The sequence below is a fragment of the Argentina silus genome, assembly GCF_951799395.1.
Source record: "Argentina silus genome assembly, chromosome: 20".
Taxonomy (NCBI): Eukaryota; Metazoa; Chordata; class Actinopteri; order Argentiniformes; family Argentinidae; genus Argentina; species Argentina silus.
Genome location: NC_139674.1, coordinates 8,374,763 through 8,397,459, shown reverse-complemented (window position 1 = coordinate 8,397,459; position 22,697 = coordinate 8,374,763). Strand labels below are relative to the sequence as shown.

Sequence of the window (22,697 nt, the reverse complement as noted above, 5' to 3'; positions counted from 1 at the left end):
CCATATTTCATCTACTGTCTGATCTTACACGATGTTCTTACAAGGCTGTTGCCGATACTACGGTTTGTGAACTGATCTGAATCACAAAGGACGCATTTTTCATTACGCATTACCCATTTAGCCCCAAACCAACCATACTTATTTTTGATAATGCATTTAATGGCCGTTCTGTTTTGTCAATCCAGAATTCTGGTATATGCATGTAGATCTTTGCATGTTGGCCCAGTGAGACTAAGCCCTTATTGGACGAAACTCAGACTGAACCAATCAGAGCGTGGCTGTCCTCAGCCCTTGTCCACCATCATGCTCACCCACTGTGCTCCACAGTGATTTTGACCCGGCTCAGAGAGATATTTGGGCTATGTCATACAGAGAAATCAGATCTGCACAAGTGTACACACCGCATGCTCTTGGTTTGCATTGTTAAAAGGTACAACATGGTTGTGGAATGTGTTGTTGCGTTACTTCTGCAGGGAGGAAGAAGCTTGTGTTAAAGTATCAACCTTTACATCGGAGGGAGCCTCTGCTCATTAGTGTCTCATACAGTAAGTTCATGCTCAGGAATTTAGGCACTTCTGCTTTCCTGAATAATAGACTAAGCTATGCTCCCCTTTTTGTTATAAATATCTCTGTTTTTTTAGCCTTCTATTCCCAGATTATCTTTCTCTCCACTGAAATTGTCCCCTTGCAAGAAGCCTTTGAGGAAATGAAAGCAGGAACAGGTCTAGCTGGAGGAATTGGCTGGTGAAGTGGTCTCTCCTGTTTCATTTTTCTTTCAGAGGGCTGTCAATCACAGACACAGTAGTCTCTGCGGTCCTCCTGCCGTGTGGTAGGTAGATAGTCAGCCCTGTATTTGTAGGAGCAGCTCTAGTGAGCTTAGGCTGAGCTCAGCTATGAATATTCGGTGCAGGGCTACCATGCAATGTGGAGCTACTGTCTTGCAATTTCTGTCTTCAGTGTAAGTCAGAGCAACTATTTAACATGGAGTTCTTTAAGTGGGCATCAGGCATCAGGGCACACACACACAGCGCACACAGCGGGGGATGTTTTCATCAATTTGATGACAAGGCTTAACCACAAATTGTACGCCCAAGCTTTATTCTCTGCTTTGCCAAAGCAACATCTGTCTTAAAATCTGACCAACCTCTGTCAAGGAAATGCCATATTTGGTGAAGGGTCGCCTTTACTGTATGTACAGTAAACGATGTATTCTCCATTTCTGCTCATCAAGTTCTCTGTAAATGGCAGTTGATGTAACATGAATTAGTGCAGATGGATTGAGTTGATGTTTGGTAGAGGAGAACCATGTATGCGTCCCACTGTGCATAGCAGATGGTATCAATTATCTATCATTTCCCCATGCACTGAGCGGCTTAGAGGAGCGCCTCTCCTCACATGTCGACTGATGTCTGATCCCCTCTGTAAATCAGAGAAGACGATATGCGTGTGGCATTTTACAGCCAAACGTAACACAGATTTACAATTTTCCATCTTGACTTTGCAAATGTGAAAATGATGGGAGGGATGTTATAAAAACTAATAGGAAAATTAGCATGAACCCTAAGCTAATAAGAAAAGAGGGGGACAGTTTATTTCCTAAGGCTGGGTAATTCCATTACTAAATTTGATTTTACAAGAAAGACAGCCATTGCTTTTTTTTTTGTTCCCAGAGAGAACGAAAAGCTCCATCTAAAATAATTGAATTGCGACCTACTCTGGAGCAGTGGGCTGCACTGGTTGCCAGAGGTATTTGTTTTGTTGCTACACGAGATTATCTCCTTAATTAGACTGCGGTTTTGTCTCTGAAATTGCTCTTAAACAGGCCGGTCCCCACCAGACGATGGAGGAAAATATCCTTGGCAGTAAATTATTCCATAGGCCATGCATAGAATGATGGATACTATACTCCTCAACCTCTGAATGTTAAGTGAAGAATGACGCCAGTAGCCTAAATATAAAGGGACAACATGTTCTATTGCTGCTCAAGGACTTAAGGGCTTCTTTCCATGAGAGTCTGTTTGTGCTATCAGAGTGCTTGAAATTATCTTCAGTGCTAGACTGTCAATGCCATGTCGATGCTGCATGGTTATTTTGCATAACCACAACAATTTGGCTGAAGAGAAAACAGACTGACACCTAGTCTACTTTGAAGTCAGCAGTCACCTGGACAAAGAGCGAGAGGTAGGCCTTGCCTCATGGTGTTTCAGTGTCTGATTGGTCCGATTGTTCATATGCTCCTGCACACTGGGGAGGATGGTTAAGCCATAGATAAAGAACTGTTCTATCTCTTTGAGTTAAGCACTGCCATCAGGTGCCTTCTGGCCGCTACTGCTCTCTACTGGCCCTTCAGTCACCATAGAGACAGGGGTCGGATTCTTAACGCTGCTTATCATCTCATCGAGTCTCTTCTCATTCTCTCTTGGAAATTTACCCCCACAACCTTGTGGTCATACATGAGTATGACATGCAATTCCTATGCATTGTATTTGTTTTGGCTTTGTGTTTTAAGGTCATAGTTGGTTTTATATGCTGTTTTTACAGACCTTTTATGTTTAGACAGAAATAGGTCATTACACCCTTTAAATATGCAAAGCGTCTGTACTCTCTCTGCTCGTGTCATGTCCCCTTAAGTTGTTTGGATTCAACCTGAGCCAGAGAAGTTGCTGGGCAGTGATGGTATCTTGCAGTCCGACAATGTGAGAGACATTTGCTGCTACTGCGGCTAACTGGCTGCTACAGGCCTGGCTTTACTGCTACTCAGGGTCTCTGCGGTTCTTTTGATAGCTCTATGAAACCTAAATAGTCCCAGAGTTGAGGGGGCTCTGAATGAGAGCGAGGCCACAGCCAAAAAACCTAGAGGCAACGGCCAAAAACTGTGAAGGCTGCGCACAAAGGAGCGAGGACTGAATGGCGCTTGACTCTGACTATCTGTGGCTCGTTTTGTTAGATAAACCCAATCAAAGGGAGGTAGGACAGATGGCTTTCTCTTCTTTAAGCGTTGGACGGTTCTTATTGGCCTGGACTGCCCCAGCCAAGACATCTCTTCCCATTGTGGGCATTTGTCGTGCCGAGTGACTACTGACACAATAACCCACTGTTTAAGTGTCGGGTTTGTGATTCCCCTGCCACTTGGATGAGCCCTATCCATGCCAGGTTGCTAGGTAGCTCCGGCCCAAGCATTCAACAGGCTGCAAAGAGGATATAATGGGATACCGGACCTGCTGCATAAAACGGTAAATTTTGTATCCAACAGCAGGTCAGATGTTGGAAGTATATGTGTACAGATATCAGACATTCCCGTGGTGAAGGGGTGTGGAGAATGGGTGACTGCCTGCCACAGTACGGGGATCAGAGGTTGCGTCGTAATGTGCTGCCAGACACAGTAGGGGTGGGTCAGGAGAAAAGCAGTCATTAAACTCTGGGTTATGCATTCACTGCTTTTCTAACCCTAACCCTAACCCTAATGGCGTGACTCTTCCAACGGGGAGTTAGCAATGGCTAATACTCTCATACTCTCATACTTATGAGTCAGCTGCTACAGATCGACAATGTGTGGTTGTCCATTGTATTTTGAGGGGATGAGAGAGAGGTAGAGGGAGGGAGAGGGAGGGAGAGGGAGGGAAGCGGGCTCTTTGAGGCTCTGCCGTGCCCTCTTGTCTCCTGGCTCCCTGCAGGCCTTCCCCTGCATGCTTTCCAGCCGCTCGTGTGGCTTTTGGAGGAGTGTATGTGTGTGGATGATGCGGTGAATGGCAGAGAATAATGAGGGGGGGGGGCTGTGGCTCAGTTCTGGATAGACACGGCCTCATGCCAAGGATGGCAGGACCGGGGGGAGGGGGACGGACGCTATGGCTATCCTGTGGGGTGATGGGGGGTGGGGCGGTTTGGAGTGGTTTAACAACGCTGTGCAAATAACATTAACGGCTAGAGGAAGAGGAAGTGTGCGTGCCAGTGCTCGGTCGAAAACAAAATTAGGGGTTAGACAAAACACAGGGCCGCTACCCCCCATGCACTCAGGCACCCCGTTATTACTGCTCCTTTACAGGGATAGGATTCATTATGGGCCTGGACCCCAGAGTTGCTGCTTTAAGTGCTCTAGCAGGCTATACCACCAGCCTCGTCCCACAGTTCCACTCTGGTTTGAGTTACAGGCCTCTTCGTCTGTGGTTGTGGGTGGCAGATGTTAAACCAATACTATCTACAGTCGCCTCAGACTGACGGTCCTCACGCTAACTCAGGAAGGAAGGCGTTCTTCATTACACGGCCACGTCAATCCAACAGGATGGGTGTCAGTGTTGTCAATCTAGAAGAGTTAAACATGACCCTTGGTGTGATTTGACAACCAGGCTGCCATCAAATAGTCACCTTTCACCGTAGCATCTATGAGTCACGCGGGAGATTCCTGTCCTCATGACAGAGATAAAGCAGAGAGCCTATCCTCAAAAAACAACTCTATGATCGCCAGAGATGTGGATCCAAGTCTGTTTGCAGTTAGTGTGCGTGCGCTGCTGCTCCCTGGTCAAACACTCGGGAAAACAAACAGTGGACTTGCTAATGGGCCCTGACTACAAGCTGCACACTCTTCTATCAGAGACAGGCTAGCAGTGTTTATGAAGTGGGCTAGAGCAAACGTACAAAGATAAAGAGCATCCTGGCTGACAGGTTGGTTCAGTCTGCTCTGGAAGGAATGCTGGGAATGCTAATGGATGCCCCTCTATTTGGATTTGGAGATGAGTGGCCTACTCAAGAGTCCTATGTGCTTGTGGTGGAATTCATCCATGTGTTTATCCGAGCTTGTTTTTCTAACAAACATAAGTAACATGCCTATTAGTGAAAGTACATATTTGATACAGGGCCTAAGCCTGATATGAGGATTATGTTTATCAAGGGCCTATATTCCTGGAACATGGTGCCTGCATGTGCCATAACTTCTAGCCTTACTTCTATGGTGTAAAATCAGTGTGTTCTGCAGGAAGCACAAGAGAGTGGATCTGTTGGCCATCACACGTTACAAGCGAAGTCTGTAATCTTTTAAAATGCTTGGCCCCCTAAAGACAAGACAGCTCTGGTCATCTGCTTTTCCTCCATGTCTGGCTAATGTGTAGCTGCCTAATGTGTAGCTAGTCTAATGTGTAGCTCCTTTGGTGCATAAATTCACCAAACATCCAACAGCTAAATATTCATTAGGAATTAGAGGCAATGCAATTCCCATGTAATTAGGAAATTCTCCATATGATTGCAAAATTGCACACCGGAACATATGACAGGCGAATGTCACGCATTCATAATATTTCACACTATTTCCCATAGTTTGTTGTGTGGTGCCGTCTCCCTTCAGATGATGTTTTCTCAGTTTGGATAAGTAAATATTGCTCACCTGAACAGCCACATCTCTTTCACTGTCTGACTGACTGAGCTCCAAATGTAACAGTTTGAATAAAACATGTTTGAAAGAACACTCCTAGTAGCAGGACAACGCTTTGAATATTTGATCACTTTGCCCCTGAAGTTCACAGGAAAAGTATTGCCTTTAAATCTGATATGAATAATGAAAAACGCTTTGTGAATTTGAAATGTTTTACTCCGTGCCTTCCGTGTTCTGATGACAGTTGAGCAGCAAATGAATCTATTTTTACCGCCATGACCGGTGTTTTTGCGCATGAAACATCACAGAAAATATGCACCGATTGGTCACGACCACACATCCGCTGAGGTCGAGCTGAGGTCAGAGGCTCTGCTTGGGGCAGGATGAGCCCTGTCAAGAGGCTGAGAGGAGTTTTTTTTTTTTTATAACATCTGCCTAGGCCTCCTCTGTGGGAACTGCATTGAATGATTTAGTATGATCTTGAATAAACTGTACAGCTCTGTTGAGCTATTTGCTGTCTATCTTTACATTTTATAAGATAAGGTAAAGCTTCGACCAGACAGAGTGATCAATTGTGTCGATTCATTAATTTCTACAGATTCTCACATTTATAACTGAATCCTCTTGCTCTCCAAAACTAAGAGAACCCCATTGTGCGACACTACATTTGCAATGGGGCTAGAACAGGGCCTTGTGGTTTCCCATTGGATTGGATTGTAGGTTACCATTGGATTGTACGTTACCATTTTAGGAGTGAGACCCTCAAGCTGTGAATAACTTCCCTGCCCTCTCTATAACCCCCCCCCCCCACACACACACACACACACCCCAAAAAAAAAGCCTCATAACATGCTCCAGTCAGTTCTGGGCTCTCAAAACTACTTGCATTTTGTAGCTGTTGTATGCTTTCTAATGACATGATTTTACTGTTGCTCCATGCTGAGCAAACTTCATTGTGAGGTCTGGTGAAGTTCTATTGGGTTGCTGGCTTGTTAAAATCTTCTTGCTTTGCTCCCAGTGACAAAATAGGAAGAAAAGGTGGAGTCCTGCATCAGACAGTAGTTTAATGCCCCTCTCTACCATTCCACAGTGTCACAGAGCATTTTAACAGGCCTCTGCTAGATAAACATTGATTTTGAAGAAAAAAGAACTTGGCCTTAACAGCCAATACAAGCTTCACTTTATGAGAATGTCCTGTGCACAGTGTGACTCTCATTCCCAAACCAACCTTGTAGAAAAAAAGGTTGCTTTGGAATTTCAGGGATTAAGTCAAATGAAAAAACAACAGATATTTCAGATAAAGGGGGAACAAAACCAGACGGGTAGTGACGGGGGATGATGAATCCCGCTCCCTGGGTTCAGGGAGAGGGGAGTTGGCATCGCCTTGGAAGCTTACGGATGGTTTATGGTTGGCCTGTTAGCTGACCAGCACCTCCACCGTCTCAGAGCCCACTGTGTGCTGAGCAGTGTGATGCTCTTCCCTCTGAGTGTGTGTGTGTGTGTGTGTGTGTGTGTGTGTGTGTTAGTGTTATGAAATGCCAGTCTGACCACAGCTATGCACTGAGCACTACTGCCACCCTGTGCCCGCGGCTCCCTGGGACTCTTACTATGGCCAGAGGGCATTGTTGGAAAGGAATGCTCTTTAATTTTATTCAGTAAGTCAATCCTGTTTGCATTCATCTTGTCAGCTTTTTTTAGAAAGATATCTTACAGAGACAATAGTGTCATGGTTAAATAATGTGTTACGGAGAATATCAATGAAGTATTACATTTCAATTTCAAAACATTCAACATTCAAAACAATAGCCAGACATTCGGTCAGCACCAGCTCCCACCTTCCATCCTGACCCTGCCAGATGATATGGGTCACGCCTCATAACTGGCATACCTCCACTCTGACCCTTCACAGACCCAGTGCTGACCTGCACTCATTAGTGTCACGTTTATCAGCCTCAGTTTCGCCATGGATGTTCCTCTGGCTTTGATCTCTGGCAGACAACAGTCCCACGCCGTGCCTGGGCCTGCGTTGTGTTGAGCTGGAATGAGGTTCGGTGATTAAAAGACAGTGGGCAGTGTGAATCATCTCAGCGTCGCTGCTCCGTGTCTCTAATACATCAACTCTAATACATCGTTGGGATGAAGTCGCCGTGCCAGGGCAAGCTGCAGGTGATTAATGCACACAAGTCATTAAGCCTCGCCTCCGCACAATACCTGCAGCCTCCGGGGGGACGAGCTGGCGGAGGTGCCCTTTGCTTGTTTGTTAATAAATCTGAGAAGTAAGTGGACAGGGCGCTGGCAGGCGGTCAAGGTCTATTTTATATCCCCGGGTCCTTTGAAGAGAGAGGGGATGTTATAACTGCTGTCATGAGTGTTTAGGAAGGGGATATTAACATGACATAACATGTCACATATGTTATGTCAAAATAGCCTATTTACAGCAGCACATTCAGTAAATGTTGCCCCTTGCATACAGGATGTTATTTGAGACAGTGAAATGTCCACCCAAAGATGCAGACGAGGTAATCTGCTCTAGTATACACCAGGAGTCAGACGTGTTAATCTGCTCTAGTATACACCAGGAGTCAGACGTGTTGCAAATTCCTGCTGCCAGCTATGATGTATTAGAATGATAAATGGCCAGTCGCTTTCCTTTCCAAAAGGACAAAATTTCCTTTTGGAAACATTCCGAATAGACCGAGACAGTTCCAGGTCCAGATGTAGCTTCTTAAATCCCCTTTTTTCTTTCACATGATGAACACCGGTGTTATGGTTCTGGGAGACCTCAGCACTGCTTTATTGTGGAGTAAACTCTCTTCAGAGGCCCCACACTCAAACCTGTCGAGGTGTGTCATATTGTAAACAGGAAGGGTCAGGAATTCTGGCAGTAATCTGCTTCTTTTCAGGCCTCACCCCTCCGCTTCGCCTCTTCCCCTCTTCCCCTCTTCCCCTCAGGCGTGTGGCAGCACCACTCTATCTGAGACCCTCACTGATCGTATCCACACACCGACCGTATCCAAGGGCAACCTCTACTACTTACTTCTCCCACCACTTCCTGTTAGTGATGGGAGATACTTGTCTGTCTGTCTTGCTGACTTGTCTGGTGGATAAGTACAGTAAGATGTCTTGTGGCTGTGTGTCTGATTGATGTGTTTAATGTGTTCCTGTGTGGTTGTACCTTTAGGTTTTCATATATGTGGTAGTTAGGTTTCATTACTCATTTATACCATCTGTGAAGATATTTGAACCTGTTTGATTCTGAGGAGTCTTGGGCCTCAATAAATGAGTGCAAAAGACAAGGCATAGTTGATCCCAGTCTCCTTCATTTCAGTCTGTGGAGTGGTAGGTTGGGGTTGAAAAATACAGATTGTATTTGGTGACATCAGAAACAAAAACATCCCTTACATGGATGACTCCCGATCTCTATTGCTTTATATGGAATAGTACAAGTGTATTGCAATTTCAAATAATAGTGGGTAAAATTAGCCAGCATTGAGTCCAAAGTAAACACATCAATTCCCAATTCCAGATTTAATGTTGCTATGCAGGGGCTGTGCTTGGGCAACTGTGCATAGCAACAACTGTAGTCATCAAACCTGCTGATATATACTGACTTCTGTTTGACTTTGTGTAATATCCATATCTGGTTGTTATTACCCATGTATTATTAGTTCTCTATGTAACCGGCCCCTGCTACAGCTGTTCCTGGCTGCAGGCTGTTATGGGGGAACAGAGGACATTTTTGGCCTCTCAGACAGAGTGGGGCAATGGGCATCTCTGTGCTCTTTCAAGGGGTCAGATGGAGAGAAGCAGGGCATGGTGTCTCAGCCTGGACGGACCCCCGCGGCCAGTTTTCAGGTGCACAGACATAGTTCTCCTGTGTGTGTGTGTGCGTTTTTGTGTGTGTGCGTTTTTGTGTGTGTGTGTGTGTGTGTGTGTGTGTGTGTGTATGTGTATGAGTCTGTGTGTGTGTGTGAGTGTGTGCGTGCGTGTGTGTGTATGTGTGTGTATGTGTGTGTGTGTGTGTGTGTGCGTGTGCGTGTGTGTGTGTGTGTGTGTTATGTCAGAGGCCAGAGGAGACCTGCTAGTGTGAACATCCAACATAAGTTAGAGCAGAGGAGAAAATAGGCTGGTTGTTTCCCAGGAGAGCTGATAAAAGGTCTTTGATAATGACCACATTCCTTTTAAGCCTTGTAAAGCTATTTTTACCATTCAAGTGCCTGTCCGGCAAGCGTCTTTTGTTCTTACAACAGCATGAAACAGGAAAGACTGGTCTGTGAACTGTACTCGTGGGAGGGAGCCCCGGCTCTTTCATTTTAGATTATCCAACCATCCATTTCAATGTCAAACTGTGTATGTATCTTCATTTCTTTGTAATTAATACATTCCGTAACCACCTATTAATCACACGTATTTCATGAGAGAGGAATGCAAATGGGAAGTCAAGACGATATACTGTACAATACACAGTTCAAGATAAAGCTGATAGCTACAGCTTAGATGCCTTAGTAATAGTTGGAGCCTTTCCCAGAGGTTGCAAAATCTCTCACTGAGCAGTGAGTGCTACCCCCCTCCTCCTCCTCCAGCATCACAGAGATGTTTACTCCCAGTGTTTTCTGGGACATTCCGCCTGGCCAAAAAGCCCCGTCTGACTGACTGTCAGCAGAGGTGAAAGGCCCCCTGGCAGGCCGTCCTTCCTGTTGCCTGTGTCCCAGTGGGAGATGGTTGCATTGCGTCACTACTCTCTACGGTCTCTGTGAATCTGATCATGTCTTAAGAGGATTAAGAGGGTCCCTGGCCATGTCCTGCTGGAGGTTACCATGGTTATGGAGAGAATGACCCCGGCTGTCACCGTGCATCAGCATCAGGTTGGCAGCTCTTACACTCCCTGCCTGACTACCCGTGTCTTACTCTCTCTCTCTCTCTCTCTCTCTCTCTCTCTCTCTCTCTCTCTCTCTCTCTCCCTCTCTCTCTCTCTGCTCCAGAGCCTCGACGAGCTGGATGATGACGACGGAGGAGAGAAGAAGAAGGAGGAGGAGGACCTCACGCAGCTCAACACGGTCCAGAACGAGTCCATGATCTCGGACCCGGGGGCCGCCAACCTTATACAGGTAAGAAGGAGGGTCACATGATCAGCAACTCTGAAGACTGATGTCCACCAATCACCAATCAGTTTAAACTTTACCCCATGCCATTTTGTCCAGCCATTAGGTCCCAATGTTGTTAAGTTGAATAGAGCAGGCCAGGTCTCTTGATGCGTATCCTTACACTGATGAATCCAGCCCCCTCTTGAGCTCCCCCTTGAGCAGAACGTGATGGTGAGATAGATATCTCAATACTGCCAAAGAGAGGCACTGTTGGCTCGAGAGAAATCGCTAGCTCCATACTGTGTTAAGTTCTACACTGTAAAAGAGGGTGCAAAAGAATGAACTTGTGGTGTGCTGCAGTAGTGACTATCTCACAGCACATTTGAACTCAGCCTGAAGGCCCACAGGGCTAAGTACTACATTAATCAAGATTTCATTTGGAGTCTAGGCTATGTTACTTCTCTAAATACACATTTCAGACCTGTATCTGGAACTAATCTGCATGTATAATTGGTTATTGATATCAAGCAGTTTGGGAACAGAGGAGCCCCAGCCACTTGAGATATATCCAGTAATAGAATATCCTATTTCTTCAGTACCCAACAAACAAACAAACTGTTTGCTTTGTTTAATCAATGATGTTCAGATGTGTGTCTTATATTTACAAATGAATTAAGACCAAACCATTTTAGAGTTCAGAGTGAGTGAATATGACTATCAGGGGTCCATAAAATCACAATTATTTGGAGTGTCTCTAAGCAATGATGAGGGCTGATTGTATTATTTCTCCCTAGGAGAGATCATTACCTTACTTTCAATAAGTGTGTAATTCTAATGCTGTCAAACTCAATGTGCAAAGACAAGAAAGGGCCACAGTAAGAAATTGTTGCACTCATCAAAAGCACTCATCTGCGTAACTACTACTGACTTTTAATAAAGTAACATTTATATTCCCTCAGTTATGAATGTGTTTGTCTTAATCTTACTGACATGAAAGGGGGTAAAACATGTTCCATGTAGATTTTGTAGTTTCTGACAATCATTTTGAAAAGCATAAACAGCAGAGTGGGCTGACTGACTGCTTCACTGCGTCTAGCTAAGAGTTCGTTTCCAGATGGCAGGTCTTCGATACATCAAATGACTTTAGGGTAAAGCTCGAACCTTCTATTTAGGCCGAGGGAGCTTTCATGTCTGAAATATGTAATAAGTAACAAGCATGTATGTAATAAGTGTCGCAAGCAAAGAAGTACAATACAATATCAATAATCTATTCTATCCAATCCATACTGTTTATTGTATAGTAATTTCAACAGAGATATCTTCACGTTAACCATATGACCGTCCAAAATAGAAATAACATACAGGCGCATCCACAATGTACCATATTAAAGTCAAGATTTTTGTTGTTGTTGACACAAACACACCCACACACAAGAAGAGGAAGAGAGAGTATGCGTTTCTATTGATATTTGTTTTCTACTCTTCATGAGGCATGACACAAACAGCGACATTTACCCATCAGCCATTTCAAACGAGACATGGCGATGCCCACTCCGACCATCTCACCACCACAGCACATGGCCTTAACTCAGACCAGATGTCGGCATGGCGACAAACCACTGGATATCCCACGCTGCATCTCACCCACCATGTCTCTCTCTCTCTTTGTCATTGATGGATGTTTGAGGGTCATACTCCCTTGTGTGTCTCCTGTCTTCTTGACCTTAGCGATTAGCTATCTCACAGAGGAAGGACAGCCACAGGGTTAGAGAGAGAGGGAACAGGGGAGAGAGATATATATTTATATATATATATATATATATAGAGAGAGAGAGAGAGAGAGAGTTTAGAGAGGATTTCAGACATCTGTAAATGGAGAGAATTCCAAAAATGTGCCGTTTCACTCTGGACCATTTATCATGGAGACAAGCAGTTGCCATGTTGGGCCGGTGTAATATACAACTACCCAGAGAGCTTAGCTGTCAGACCTCTTAGCTATTGTACTGGTACCTGTATCAAGATGTCTGGGCACCTCAAGACTTGGAGTAAACCTTGTCTGTTCTGAGAACTCTGTCTCTCTCCAACCCAAACAAAATAACTCCCCCTACATTTAGGTAGTGTTGGAGCAGTCTCATTTGAACTTGATCAATGATCTTGGTAACTTTGATGTGGTATTTGATAAGTATTTCTACCATTTCATCTGGTCTCTGGTATCTCTATCTGAACCAAATCAAACACATTTCCCTCTCCATATTTTCCCCCCAAGATCACTCTCTGTGTTCCTGCCCTCTCATAACACCGTCATGAAGATGATACGTGGTGATTGCGGCGACCGTCCCATCTCTGTGATGGCAGCATGGCTTTCTTCTTCTCTCTCCACCATCGGTTCCTATGTACTCATCTCATGAATACCCCCCTTGCCTGCTGTTCACGCACCCATTAACCAACACATTCAAGTTGTAATACACACACACACACACACACACACACACACGCACACACACACACACTTGTGACCTCTTCTGCCCGTGGTTGCGTTCCTGTATTTTCAATGACGCCTGATGGTCCTATATCGGGCCCCCATGTGGTCCTGGTTATCAGGCCTTGCCTCTCAATGGTATGCAAGCCCTACAAGGAAAACACTTTCCCTAATCCTGGAGCCCTGTCAGAGAAACAGAACCTTATGGAACATTCCACAGGATCATCTGCTTTTAATGTGGCGCTGGGTCCACAGTGCAATGTGTGGAATAGTTTGGGTTCCTCTACCCATCTGTCTGTGTGTGTGTGTGTGTGTGTGTGCGTGTGTGTGTGTGTGTGTGTGTGTGTGTGTGTGTGTGTGTGTGTGTGTGTGTGTGTGTGTGTGTGTATGTGTGTGTGTGTGTGTGTGTGTGTGTGTGTGTGTGTGTGTACGCACTTCTCTCTCACACCATTGTGATGACAGCCAGCATCCAACACCTCTTAGAAACTCTAATTTGCATTTTTAATTAGCACCTTTCAGTCCAGAAATGGTGATTAGCTCAAGCATCTTGTGCAACAGGCACTTGCTCCCTAGCCAGAGAAAATGCTAAAACACATAAATCACAGTTTCCCTGCTTAGTGAGACATTCTTTACTGAAATGTTTATATGACTTTCAGAAGTTTGATTGTGTTGCCTAAGTCATTATTTATAGAGGGTATCGACTATGTTGACCAAAGATTGCAAGCGTGTAAACCAGGTTAGCCAGTTGATTATTTGTCCTTTACAAGAGTGCTGCCAGCAACAATAGGTCATTTGCTGTTGCTCTCCGCATTTGGCAGTTGAAACTCTTGGGCCTCACCTTTTGAAACGTCAATCACGCTTTTGTACCGTATATGACAACCGTCTCTCGCTTGACCGGGTGGCTTTCGTGAGATAGTGATCTGTATCGGCTTTGGCGGGAGAGATAGATGGAGAATTGAGGGCACACCGGCTGTATGCTGGAATGTAGAAAACGGTTTATTGTTGGACTTTTATCCGGCATACCTTTAGAGATTTAAACATTTTAATGGGCTGTCAAATTCACAAAACCTGTCAGATCCCAAACAGTCATAAATTCCTTCTTAAGAATTATAAGAGGAGAACACTGGCATGAATTATACATTTGCGTGCACGCACACACACACACACACACACACACACACACACACACACACACACACACACACACACACACACACACACACACACACACACACACACACACACACACACACACACACACAGACAGACAGACTCTGAACAGAGAGAGACATATAAGGATGAATACAAAATGGCCTTTGTGTTACAGCAGAGTGACACCTCTGTCGAAGGGAATGTGATAACATAAACGTAACCCTACCGTCATAAAGCATTTTATTATTTTATTCTTATTTTGTAAGGGTCCAATCTGTAGATCCTTCATGCGGCCATTATTTGAAGACACAATAACACGTCAAATGTTTTTCAGACATACTGTTCTTCAGACATTCTTCAGACAATGTTTACCAATGTTTACCGATGAGAGCCTGGTCATTGGAAGTAGAGGATCCATCCCACCTGCTGTGTTGTTTCTGAAGCTCTCCTCTCTCAGAACATTGTGTGTCCTCTGTAACAGTGCCTCATCATCAGAGCCTCTTATGTGAGCTGTCAGTGGAGCTCAAGCATGATAAATGGAGTCACACAGCCCATATGCAGCGCTGTGAAGTAGCCTAACTTGAATTACATTAACCTTGTCCTGCCGATTCAACGGGCAAGGCGCAGTCTGAAGCACCGTTGAATGGCGCACCGTTAATGTAGCAAATGTAAAGGACATGAGAGGGCCTGAAAAACAAAGGTCTTTTTTCAGCGTCTTGCACAGTGCACTACCCAGCAGCAGGAGCACAGTGGCTGTGCTTTTCTGTCAGATCTTTTCAGAACAGCCTGGCCACTGAGTCCTTGTCCTCCCGTGGTATTGATGTGAGTCGTGCAGAGCAGCTAACCAACCGCTACAGAATGTGCGATGGCTGTCAGCCACATCTAATCCTCGGTGGTTTTATATCACTTGAACTGTTTTTTATAGCCATCTGAGTCTATCCCTTTTTCTGCATATAACAGGATTCCATAAAGTATTTTTCTCTTTGACTGATTAGTCTAATTAAGTCAAGTATGCATGCGAGATTAAGGCACGTTCAGGTATGTGCAGCATAATTATCTTGTCAAATACATAGATATCCCTTTTGTTATAATCATAAGAGACGTTGCCCATGAAAACCTGAAGGAACTGATTACATCATCTTCTTTTTTTTTGGCCCTGAAGAAAAGAAAAATCTTTGCATGAAAAGATTTGTAACAACAACCTTTGACCTTAACTAATGTTGCCAGTATGAAAAATGTATGCCCCTGTTGTCCACATAATGCATTATGCAGATTCTTACGCAAATAGGAAAATAATTGATAGTAAACCCCCATCTTGGTGATTCAACTTCAATCTGTCAGAAGTGTTTAGACATTGGGGAGGATATTAGCATACTCTTCATGAAGCCCAAGGACATGAGTGTGTGTACATCGTAAGACAGAGCATCTGAAAAGGTACTTGTACTGGGTACTGAATAAGTAGTCGGCATGGCGAAGGACCAATTCACAAACATAGGCAGAGTAAACATACAAACATACACATTTGCATTTAGACAACCATTTTTATATACAACCATTGTTATCTAAATATATTGCACAGTGTGTTGCCTGTGAATAATGATGTTTTTTCTGTAAGTGGAGAGCTTCGTCGGCCACGCAAACATGTGATTGAAGTCTCCAAGCCTGACTAAATGTGTTTTTTTTTCTGTGAATATCTTTGAAATAAAGCTTCGAACTTCTCTCACTCCACTGTGGCACGTCACCATGCAGCTGCCTGTACAGTGTACTCCAACATTACCATCTTGCTCTAACTTGTGGACAGTGAGGTGAAAAACGTGCCATCACGGTACGCCCTAATCCTTTATGAGCCGTGAGAAATGCAGTGAGAAATGCAGTGAGTCTGAGAAATGCAGTGAGAAAAGCTCCTGTGTAATACCCAGTGACACAAACTTCACAAAACTCCTCTGTCTTTAGTTTGGAGCCATCCTCACCTTCTGTTTTGTTTCCAGCTTTTCATGATGCACAAAGTGGCTGATCATCAATTCCAACGGCAGGGTGTGTATATTGTGTTCAGACAGACCACTTCAGCCACCTGCTTAAGTAGTCTGTTAGAGGAATGATAGAACTAGCTTCTTAAGGCCCGTAGCCTCTGGAGCCAGAGCCATAGACCTTAGCAACTCCTAGATTAAACAATAATGGAGAAAATGATTAACGTGTGCACCGCAAGTTACACAACAAGATTGCATTGCACAACTTGGGGCTATGGGACACTGGCTAAGCTATTAAGTTTAGGGAGACCCATCTATATTTCAGTTCAGCAGCAGAGGTTCAAGAATGTTTATACACACAACCTGCAGGCGTCCTGTAATAGCTATTCCTGATGAATTTTTGTTAAATCATGTTGACGGAATGGAGTTTTTGTTGTTGTGCCTGTCTTTGTGATACACACACGACCTGGTGCCTCTACTGTTTTAGTTGTGTTTTTAGTAGCAATGTGATGCTCTTCCATCTATGTGTGTGTGGGTGCATGCGTGCGTGCGTGCGTGTGTATGCATGTGAGGGCTCATGTTCTCATGCTTTGGTGTGTGTGTGTGTGTCCCCAAAGGCAGACTAAAATGGGAAGAAGTGGGTTTTGTTTCAGGTTGTAAAAAACCTTTGAAGGGAAGATCTGTCTACCTTGTGCCTCTCTAAATCTGGAGACAACAGTGTAGAATGCCAGACAAACAGTTGTATAACTCCTGCTTTAATGTATATAAGTATTAAACCATACTTGAATGTCAATATCCTCTCCTGCTCGTGACATGATGTACTTCAGAGTATGTCTTCCCTTTCTGTTCATAAATACTCCCATTAACATAGATGATGTACTGTAATGTAGATCCTTGGCTTATTTTTATTGGAGCTGAAATACTCTTTTCCTCATACGTGGTTTTGCTTTGTTTTTCTAGGATACTCCAAGATCCGGGAGTGGCCGCCACAAGAGGTGAGAGAATCCTTTCTCGTTGTGATGTAGAGTAGGCTGTGTATTGTGTCTGCCATTGTAGAAGTGCAAATGTGGTGTTAAGCGAAGAACCAGAGACCAGGAAGAAGAGAGGAAACGGCTTAAGGACATTAATTAATACAGCAGGTTTACTCCTGTAGATTCCCTTCCCTTCTCCTCTGGTATGACTCATCAGAAAATGTTCCTCTGTGTTTATGCTGCTGCCTTCCTGTCAGAAGGACCAAGCGGTCTGGTTTGATTTCAGGTCATCAGGAGTGACAGCACATCTTATGTTGTCTGGTCTTCTCTAGCTGTTGACTGTGTGCCAGCAGACCTTGTACATTTTGTTCAGACTATCATTCTACTAGTTGGCAGGCAATGCTGAAATAAATAGATTTTCCCTGAAAAGGTTTGGGCCTTGGTTCTGAAGGCATTCTGTAACAAGCAGACCCGGAGTCTAAGCTAAAACTTATACAGTAGGTCAACCAAGGTCGTGTAGCTTAAGTGTCACTGATTACAGCTTATTTCCTCTCCTTGCTGTGCTGCTACGATGATTGAGGGTAAACGTCAAGTGTGCTCTACTTAATATTTCCATGTGTCTTTGGGTGCTAGAGCCCAGGCATATTACTCTAATGAAAAGAGATGTCCAGCACTCTAAAAAGATTATTATTATTATTTTTTTTAAATGTATGATTCAGTACAAGAAACATATTTGAGTGCTGTCTGGCTTGTAGTCTAATTGCATTACAGCTATAGCACTACGATTAGGAAATACAGCACAGCTTTCTTTGTCTTCTCTCTCAAGAGTTAGTCTCTTTGGTCTGCTGATGTGGCAAGCAAGACCACAATAACATGGCTCTTTGAAATGTTGGTTATCAACAGTACATTAGTTATACTGTACCTTATGCTCTCTAGTCATTGCCACCTCAATGTCTCATCTTGCCACAATCTTTCACACTGTGAAAATCTGACTCTTTTTTTAATTGGTCACCATTTGCTTAAGCCAATCACCACCAAATTGTCAAGTTCTGGCTGATCTCGATGTTCACCAACCGTCGTTCTCAATCTGGCCGTGTAATTACGGCTACCTCTGATTGGCTGGCCTTGCCACAGTTGGATGGCCAGTGTTCTGGAGCAGAGAGACCCTGCCAGGTGGGCGCCACAAAATGTCTGACAGACCGGGCATGTTTTGGACAACCCCCTCTCTGTCAGAAAGCCTCTGAAACGCCACAAAAGGCTTCTAATCCATTTCATTGTCACTACACTTGATCATTAGTAGTCATCATTGCAGTACAATTAGCCTTTTCTGTATGAAGTCTTGTGTAATGGAAGGCCTTTCTCTCAGACCAAGCATCTGTATGCTTGTGGCCATTGTGTTACAGTCTGTTACTGACTGTTGTCTCTGCTCTCCCCCCCCCCCCCCCCCCCCCCCCCTCCCCTGCTGAGGCTCCCAAGAGCGGATCATTGGCTCTGCTTGTCTCCCTTGTGCTCACAACGGGGAGCTAATAGGTCAGAGTGTTCTGTTTAGCACCAAGGACATGGACGTTTAGAATGAGTGTATGCAGATGCTGCAAGCCCCAGAGAATGAGGGACGTAGTGTGTGTGTGTGTGTGTGTGTGTGTGTGTGTGTGTGTGTGTGTGTGTGTGTGTGTGTGTGTGTGTGTGTGTGTGTTTGGCTAAATAGGACATGTGATGTGTCAGGCATTTCATTTGCTGAGGCTCTATGGTGAGCAGGGTAGGTCAATGCCATCGTTGGGGAGAGAGAGAGAGAGAGAGAGAGAGAAAGTTATTGCATGCCTACAAGGGAGGAGTGGCCTCGAAGTGCCTAGATGAGAGAAGAATGAATTACACTTTATCTTAGCTTAGGTGAGTGCCATGGAGAGTGCTTCAAGGACTTTCTCTCTATCAAAAGAAATAGCCACAGCACTGTTTGGCTCTGAAAATAATAATCTGTGGGCTTAGTGCACTGTAAATGTCAAGGAGCCAGTGTGGAGGAGTGTGTGTGTGTGTGTGTGTGTGTGTGTGTGTGTGTGTGTGTGTGTGTGTGTGTGTGTGTGTGTGTGTGTGTGTGTTAGGGCGCCTTGCAGGAGAAAAGAGTAATGACTGATCAGAGCAGAGCTGAATGAAGCATTACTCAGATGGAGGGGGAGATGGGTCGAACGTTTCTAGTATTTATGCCCCAGAGGGTTCATGGCTACAGAGTCTTATCACTCCTCCAAACTTTTGCTCTACACTAGTATCAACTGCTCCATTCTGTTTAAGCAGTTCATAAGTTGTTCTTATTATACTGACATATAGTAATCACCGTCTCATTCACATGCATACACACACACGCACGTGCACACATACACACACACACACACACACACACACACACACACACACACACACACACACACACACTCCAGTTGAACTGCTCTACTTAATGCCCAGCAGATAGCATGCTTTACACACTCTAGCTCAGGTGGTATATAATGGAAAACCATTCTTTTCAATATGAGAGCCAGGAGCTTTCCTATTTTTCTTTTTGTGGTGCTCCTCTTCAAACAAGAGGCTGCAAAGCCCAGAGGCTGCCCAATAATTTGATTCCCAGTGAAAGTTGTCAAAATATGAGTGAGTGACGCGTTCCAAGTCTTCCACGCCGGTAATTATTGAAATAAAGCCGCTAGGTAATAAGTTTCACATGAATATTCCCCTGGCTGCCCCGGAGTCTCTCCTTGAGCAGAGAGTGAGCGGGAGATAAGGTTTAGCTTCCTCGCTAGCTGCATACCATGGCCCTGGAGCTCCTCTTTTCAACATCAAAAGAATAGGGACTATTTTGTTTGCTAATGACCTGAAGAGAATTCATGCCAGTTCACCGTTCACAAATCTTCACAAAAATTGTGTTCTATTCAGTCTTTTTTCTCCCTGTGGAGGAGGCACTTTTGGCAGCTTTTATGTTCTAATGGTGTAAAAGGGTGGGGGTGTTGAAGTGCATGCTAAATTGAAAGTGGCAAAGGGTTTAGAAAGGTATAAACACCTGTTCTCTTCACACTCAAGAGTCACACCAGTATAGCTCCATTGTGCAGCAGGGTATGAGTCATACCCTCAAACAGCCTTCTGAGTTCATGCATTAATCCATGATTTGAATGTCAGCAGGCGTCTCCTCACAAATCAGTTTTTTGCTTACCCCTCATCACTGGGTTTTTAGTTCTCCAACTCATTAAGGAAAGCATTTGGACTGCTCACCAAGTTCACCAAGTTTGTGTGTGTGCCTGCCTGCGTGCGTGCGTGCGTGTGTGTGCATACATGCTTGTTTGTGTGCGTGCGTACAGATGTTTGTGTGTGTATGGTCAGTTCTTCTACTTCTTATATGAATCTGTGTTCTTGGCTCATTCAGTGGCTCTGGTCAGAGGTCCAATGCTTTTCCGTGTGTGTGCTGCAGCTCTGCAGGGCCTGGCTCTGAGGAGGAGGCTGGGGGCAACAGTCGACAACGCCACAACCGACATGGCAGAGAGGCTAGCACCACAGCCCCCGGAGAGCTGGAGAGGAGGATGGAGGAGCTGGAGAAGGTACTAAAGCTAAGCTATCCCTTGGACCCAGGTGTCAATAACAGGCCTAGTGTTCACTTTTGTGATACTATACTATGAGCACATGACAATCATCATTGGTTAATGTTAAAATGGGACTGTCATAATGTTTGAATAGTGCAGGGTGATCATCTTAAATTAATATTATGCCTTTTTGATGGCACATGTTTTTGTTTTCTATTTGTTATCAGCATGCTATCTACTGCTATTTCTCTTGAAAAGATGCCCTGCGTTGTCTGTCTTCACTTGAGTTTTGCCAAGGGCTGAACCGAAGGTCTTAAGGAGCCCTTTGATACTGTAGGTCTCTAGGCTCACTAAAAATGTCTAACTAAAGAGCATCTATCAGCAGCATGATACATATTGAGGATTATTTTAAGAAATTATGAATTCCTCTGTGATACCTGTTTGAGTGTCTGCCCAGCTCTGGCTGCTGAACTTAAACCACTATGGCCCTAGTCTTGTCTGCAATAACTCCTTCTGTGTTCGGTTCAGCCAGGGATGAAAAAAAACATACTTTTTTAATGAAACACCCCATGCTTCCAGTTCCATCGCTTCACAGTCTGAAATGTCACCCGCGGTCCATTTTAAAGAAGAAAGACGAACACTTTAACTTCGTCTGTGAGTTAAGGGTTTCACAAGCGAGTTTGAACGCAGGGTGGTCTCTATAGCAGTTAGTTTTTGTTTGTGTTTCTCATACTGCAGTTTCTTTCTGCACCAGCTCTTATACTATAGAAAAACGTGCTGCATTCTTTATTGGTTTAGAAACATTAGAAATATTACAGTGTCGTTTATTATGATAATGCAAGTGTGGCTTTGAAGCTCCTGTTACCTACAGGTACAGTATGCTACTCAACCCTACATAGGATAAATATTGCCTTCAGTGCCCTAGAGATTAATGGTAGCTACTTATGGACATTATGTTTTATCTTTTCTTGGTGCTAGATGGGTTTCCATGGAAACAATTTCACGCTTATCTGTGCTAGAAACAAAGTTCAGCTGGAAAGACAGATTTGTTGGAATCCATAATTCTGGAACATAAATATAAGCATAAATCTCTCTCTCTCTCTCTCTCTCTCTCTCTCTCTCTCCCTCTCTCTCTTTGTGGACCATACCCAAATAGCCTGCATAGCCAGATGACTTAAAACAATACCCCTCTCTCTAAGCCTATTGTAAACATGGCTTAGTGCTTGCTACCTGTCCTCCTGTTAATAGAGCCGTCTGTCTGTCCCCAGGAGCTGGCTAGAGAGAGACAGGAGACCGCCAGGCTGCTCAAGGCCTACCAGGACAAAGATGACCTGATTGGGAAGCTGAAGGAGGAGATTGACTTGCTGAACAGAGTGAGTGTTCAGTGCCAGTGCCACCCACATTTAGATTTGAGGGCAGAGAAGATGTGGCTTAGCTGTTGAATCGCTTATCATTGGCCCTCCCACAAAGATGACCACAAAAGCCCAAAGAGTGTCTTTGTCTAAGGTGTCCTAAATTGATGACATGAGAACTTTATTTTATTTATTTTTTATTACATTATCTCAATCATCAAACAGTAAATATGTTTTCTATGAAACATGAGTGATACTGTAACTCTGTAAGTAAACTTTCTATGTGAGTTACAGGTATCACTCTGTAATACCACTGTGCTGTATTATTCTACTCATGAACCTTTGGTGAACAACACTGTTTGATGGACAACTCTGGCTTCACCAAACTGCCACTGTAGATTTTTGTTTCCCTTGTTTGTCAGTTGAAAGCCTATGTGTCATTTGTAGTTACTGAAAACTTGGAGCTGCGTAGCCTCACACAGCTGTGCCTGGTGAAGCCGAGGACTAAATAGAAACGATTGCCAAATTGCCACCTCGCTATCAGCAGGCAATCAGCTTGATATTGTAAAGCTGCTTCTCGGATAAGCAGAAGATTACAATTATCCGCCACTTGGAGCAACTCTCTCCCAGGCTCCCCAAAAAAGCCTCCACGCGGTCCCCCGTTGTTATCTCCTACATCCCAGCCTCTGAATTGGACCTGATTAGTGTTTGATCAACATATTGAAATTCATTGTCATTGTCAGCCATGCAGGCCCTAGACCGGTCCGATCTGCAAA

The 22,697-nt window shown here is 44.3% G+C and overlaps 1 protein-coding gene across 1 annotated transcript in view; it reads left to right on the top strand.

Moving 5' to 3' along the window:
* Positions 1-22,697, top strand: part of pawr (PRKC, apoptosis, WT1, regulator) — a 50,072-nt gene that overhangs the window by 23,466 nt on the left and 3,909 nt on the right. Inside the window, exons 3-6 of the mRNA XM_083692425.1 lie at positions 10,345-10,470; positions 17,005-17,039; positions 20,461-20,587; positions 21,838-21,942. Coding sequence (XP_083548551.1) covers positions 10,345-10,470; positions 17,005-17,039; positions 20,461-20,587; positions 21,838-21,942 — 393 coding nt within the window. The remainder of the gene's footprint in view (positions 1-10,344; positions 10,471-17,004; positions 17,040-20,460; positions 20,588-21,837; positions 21,943-22,697) is intronic.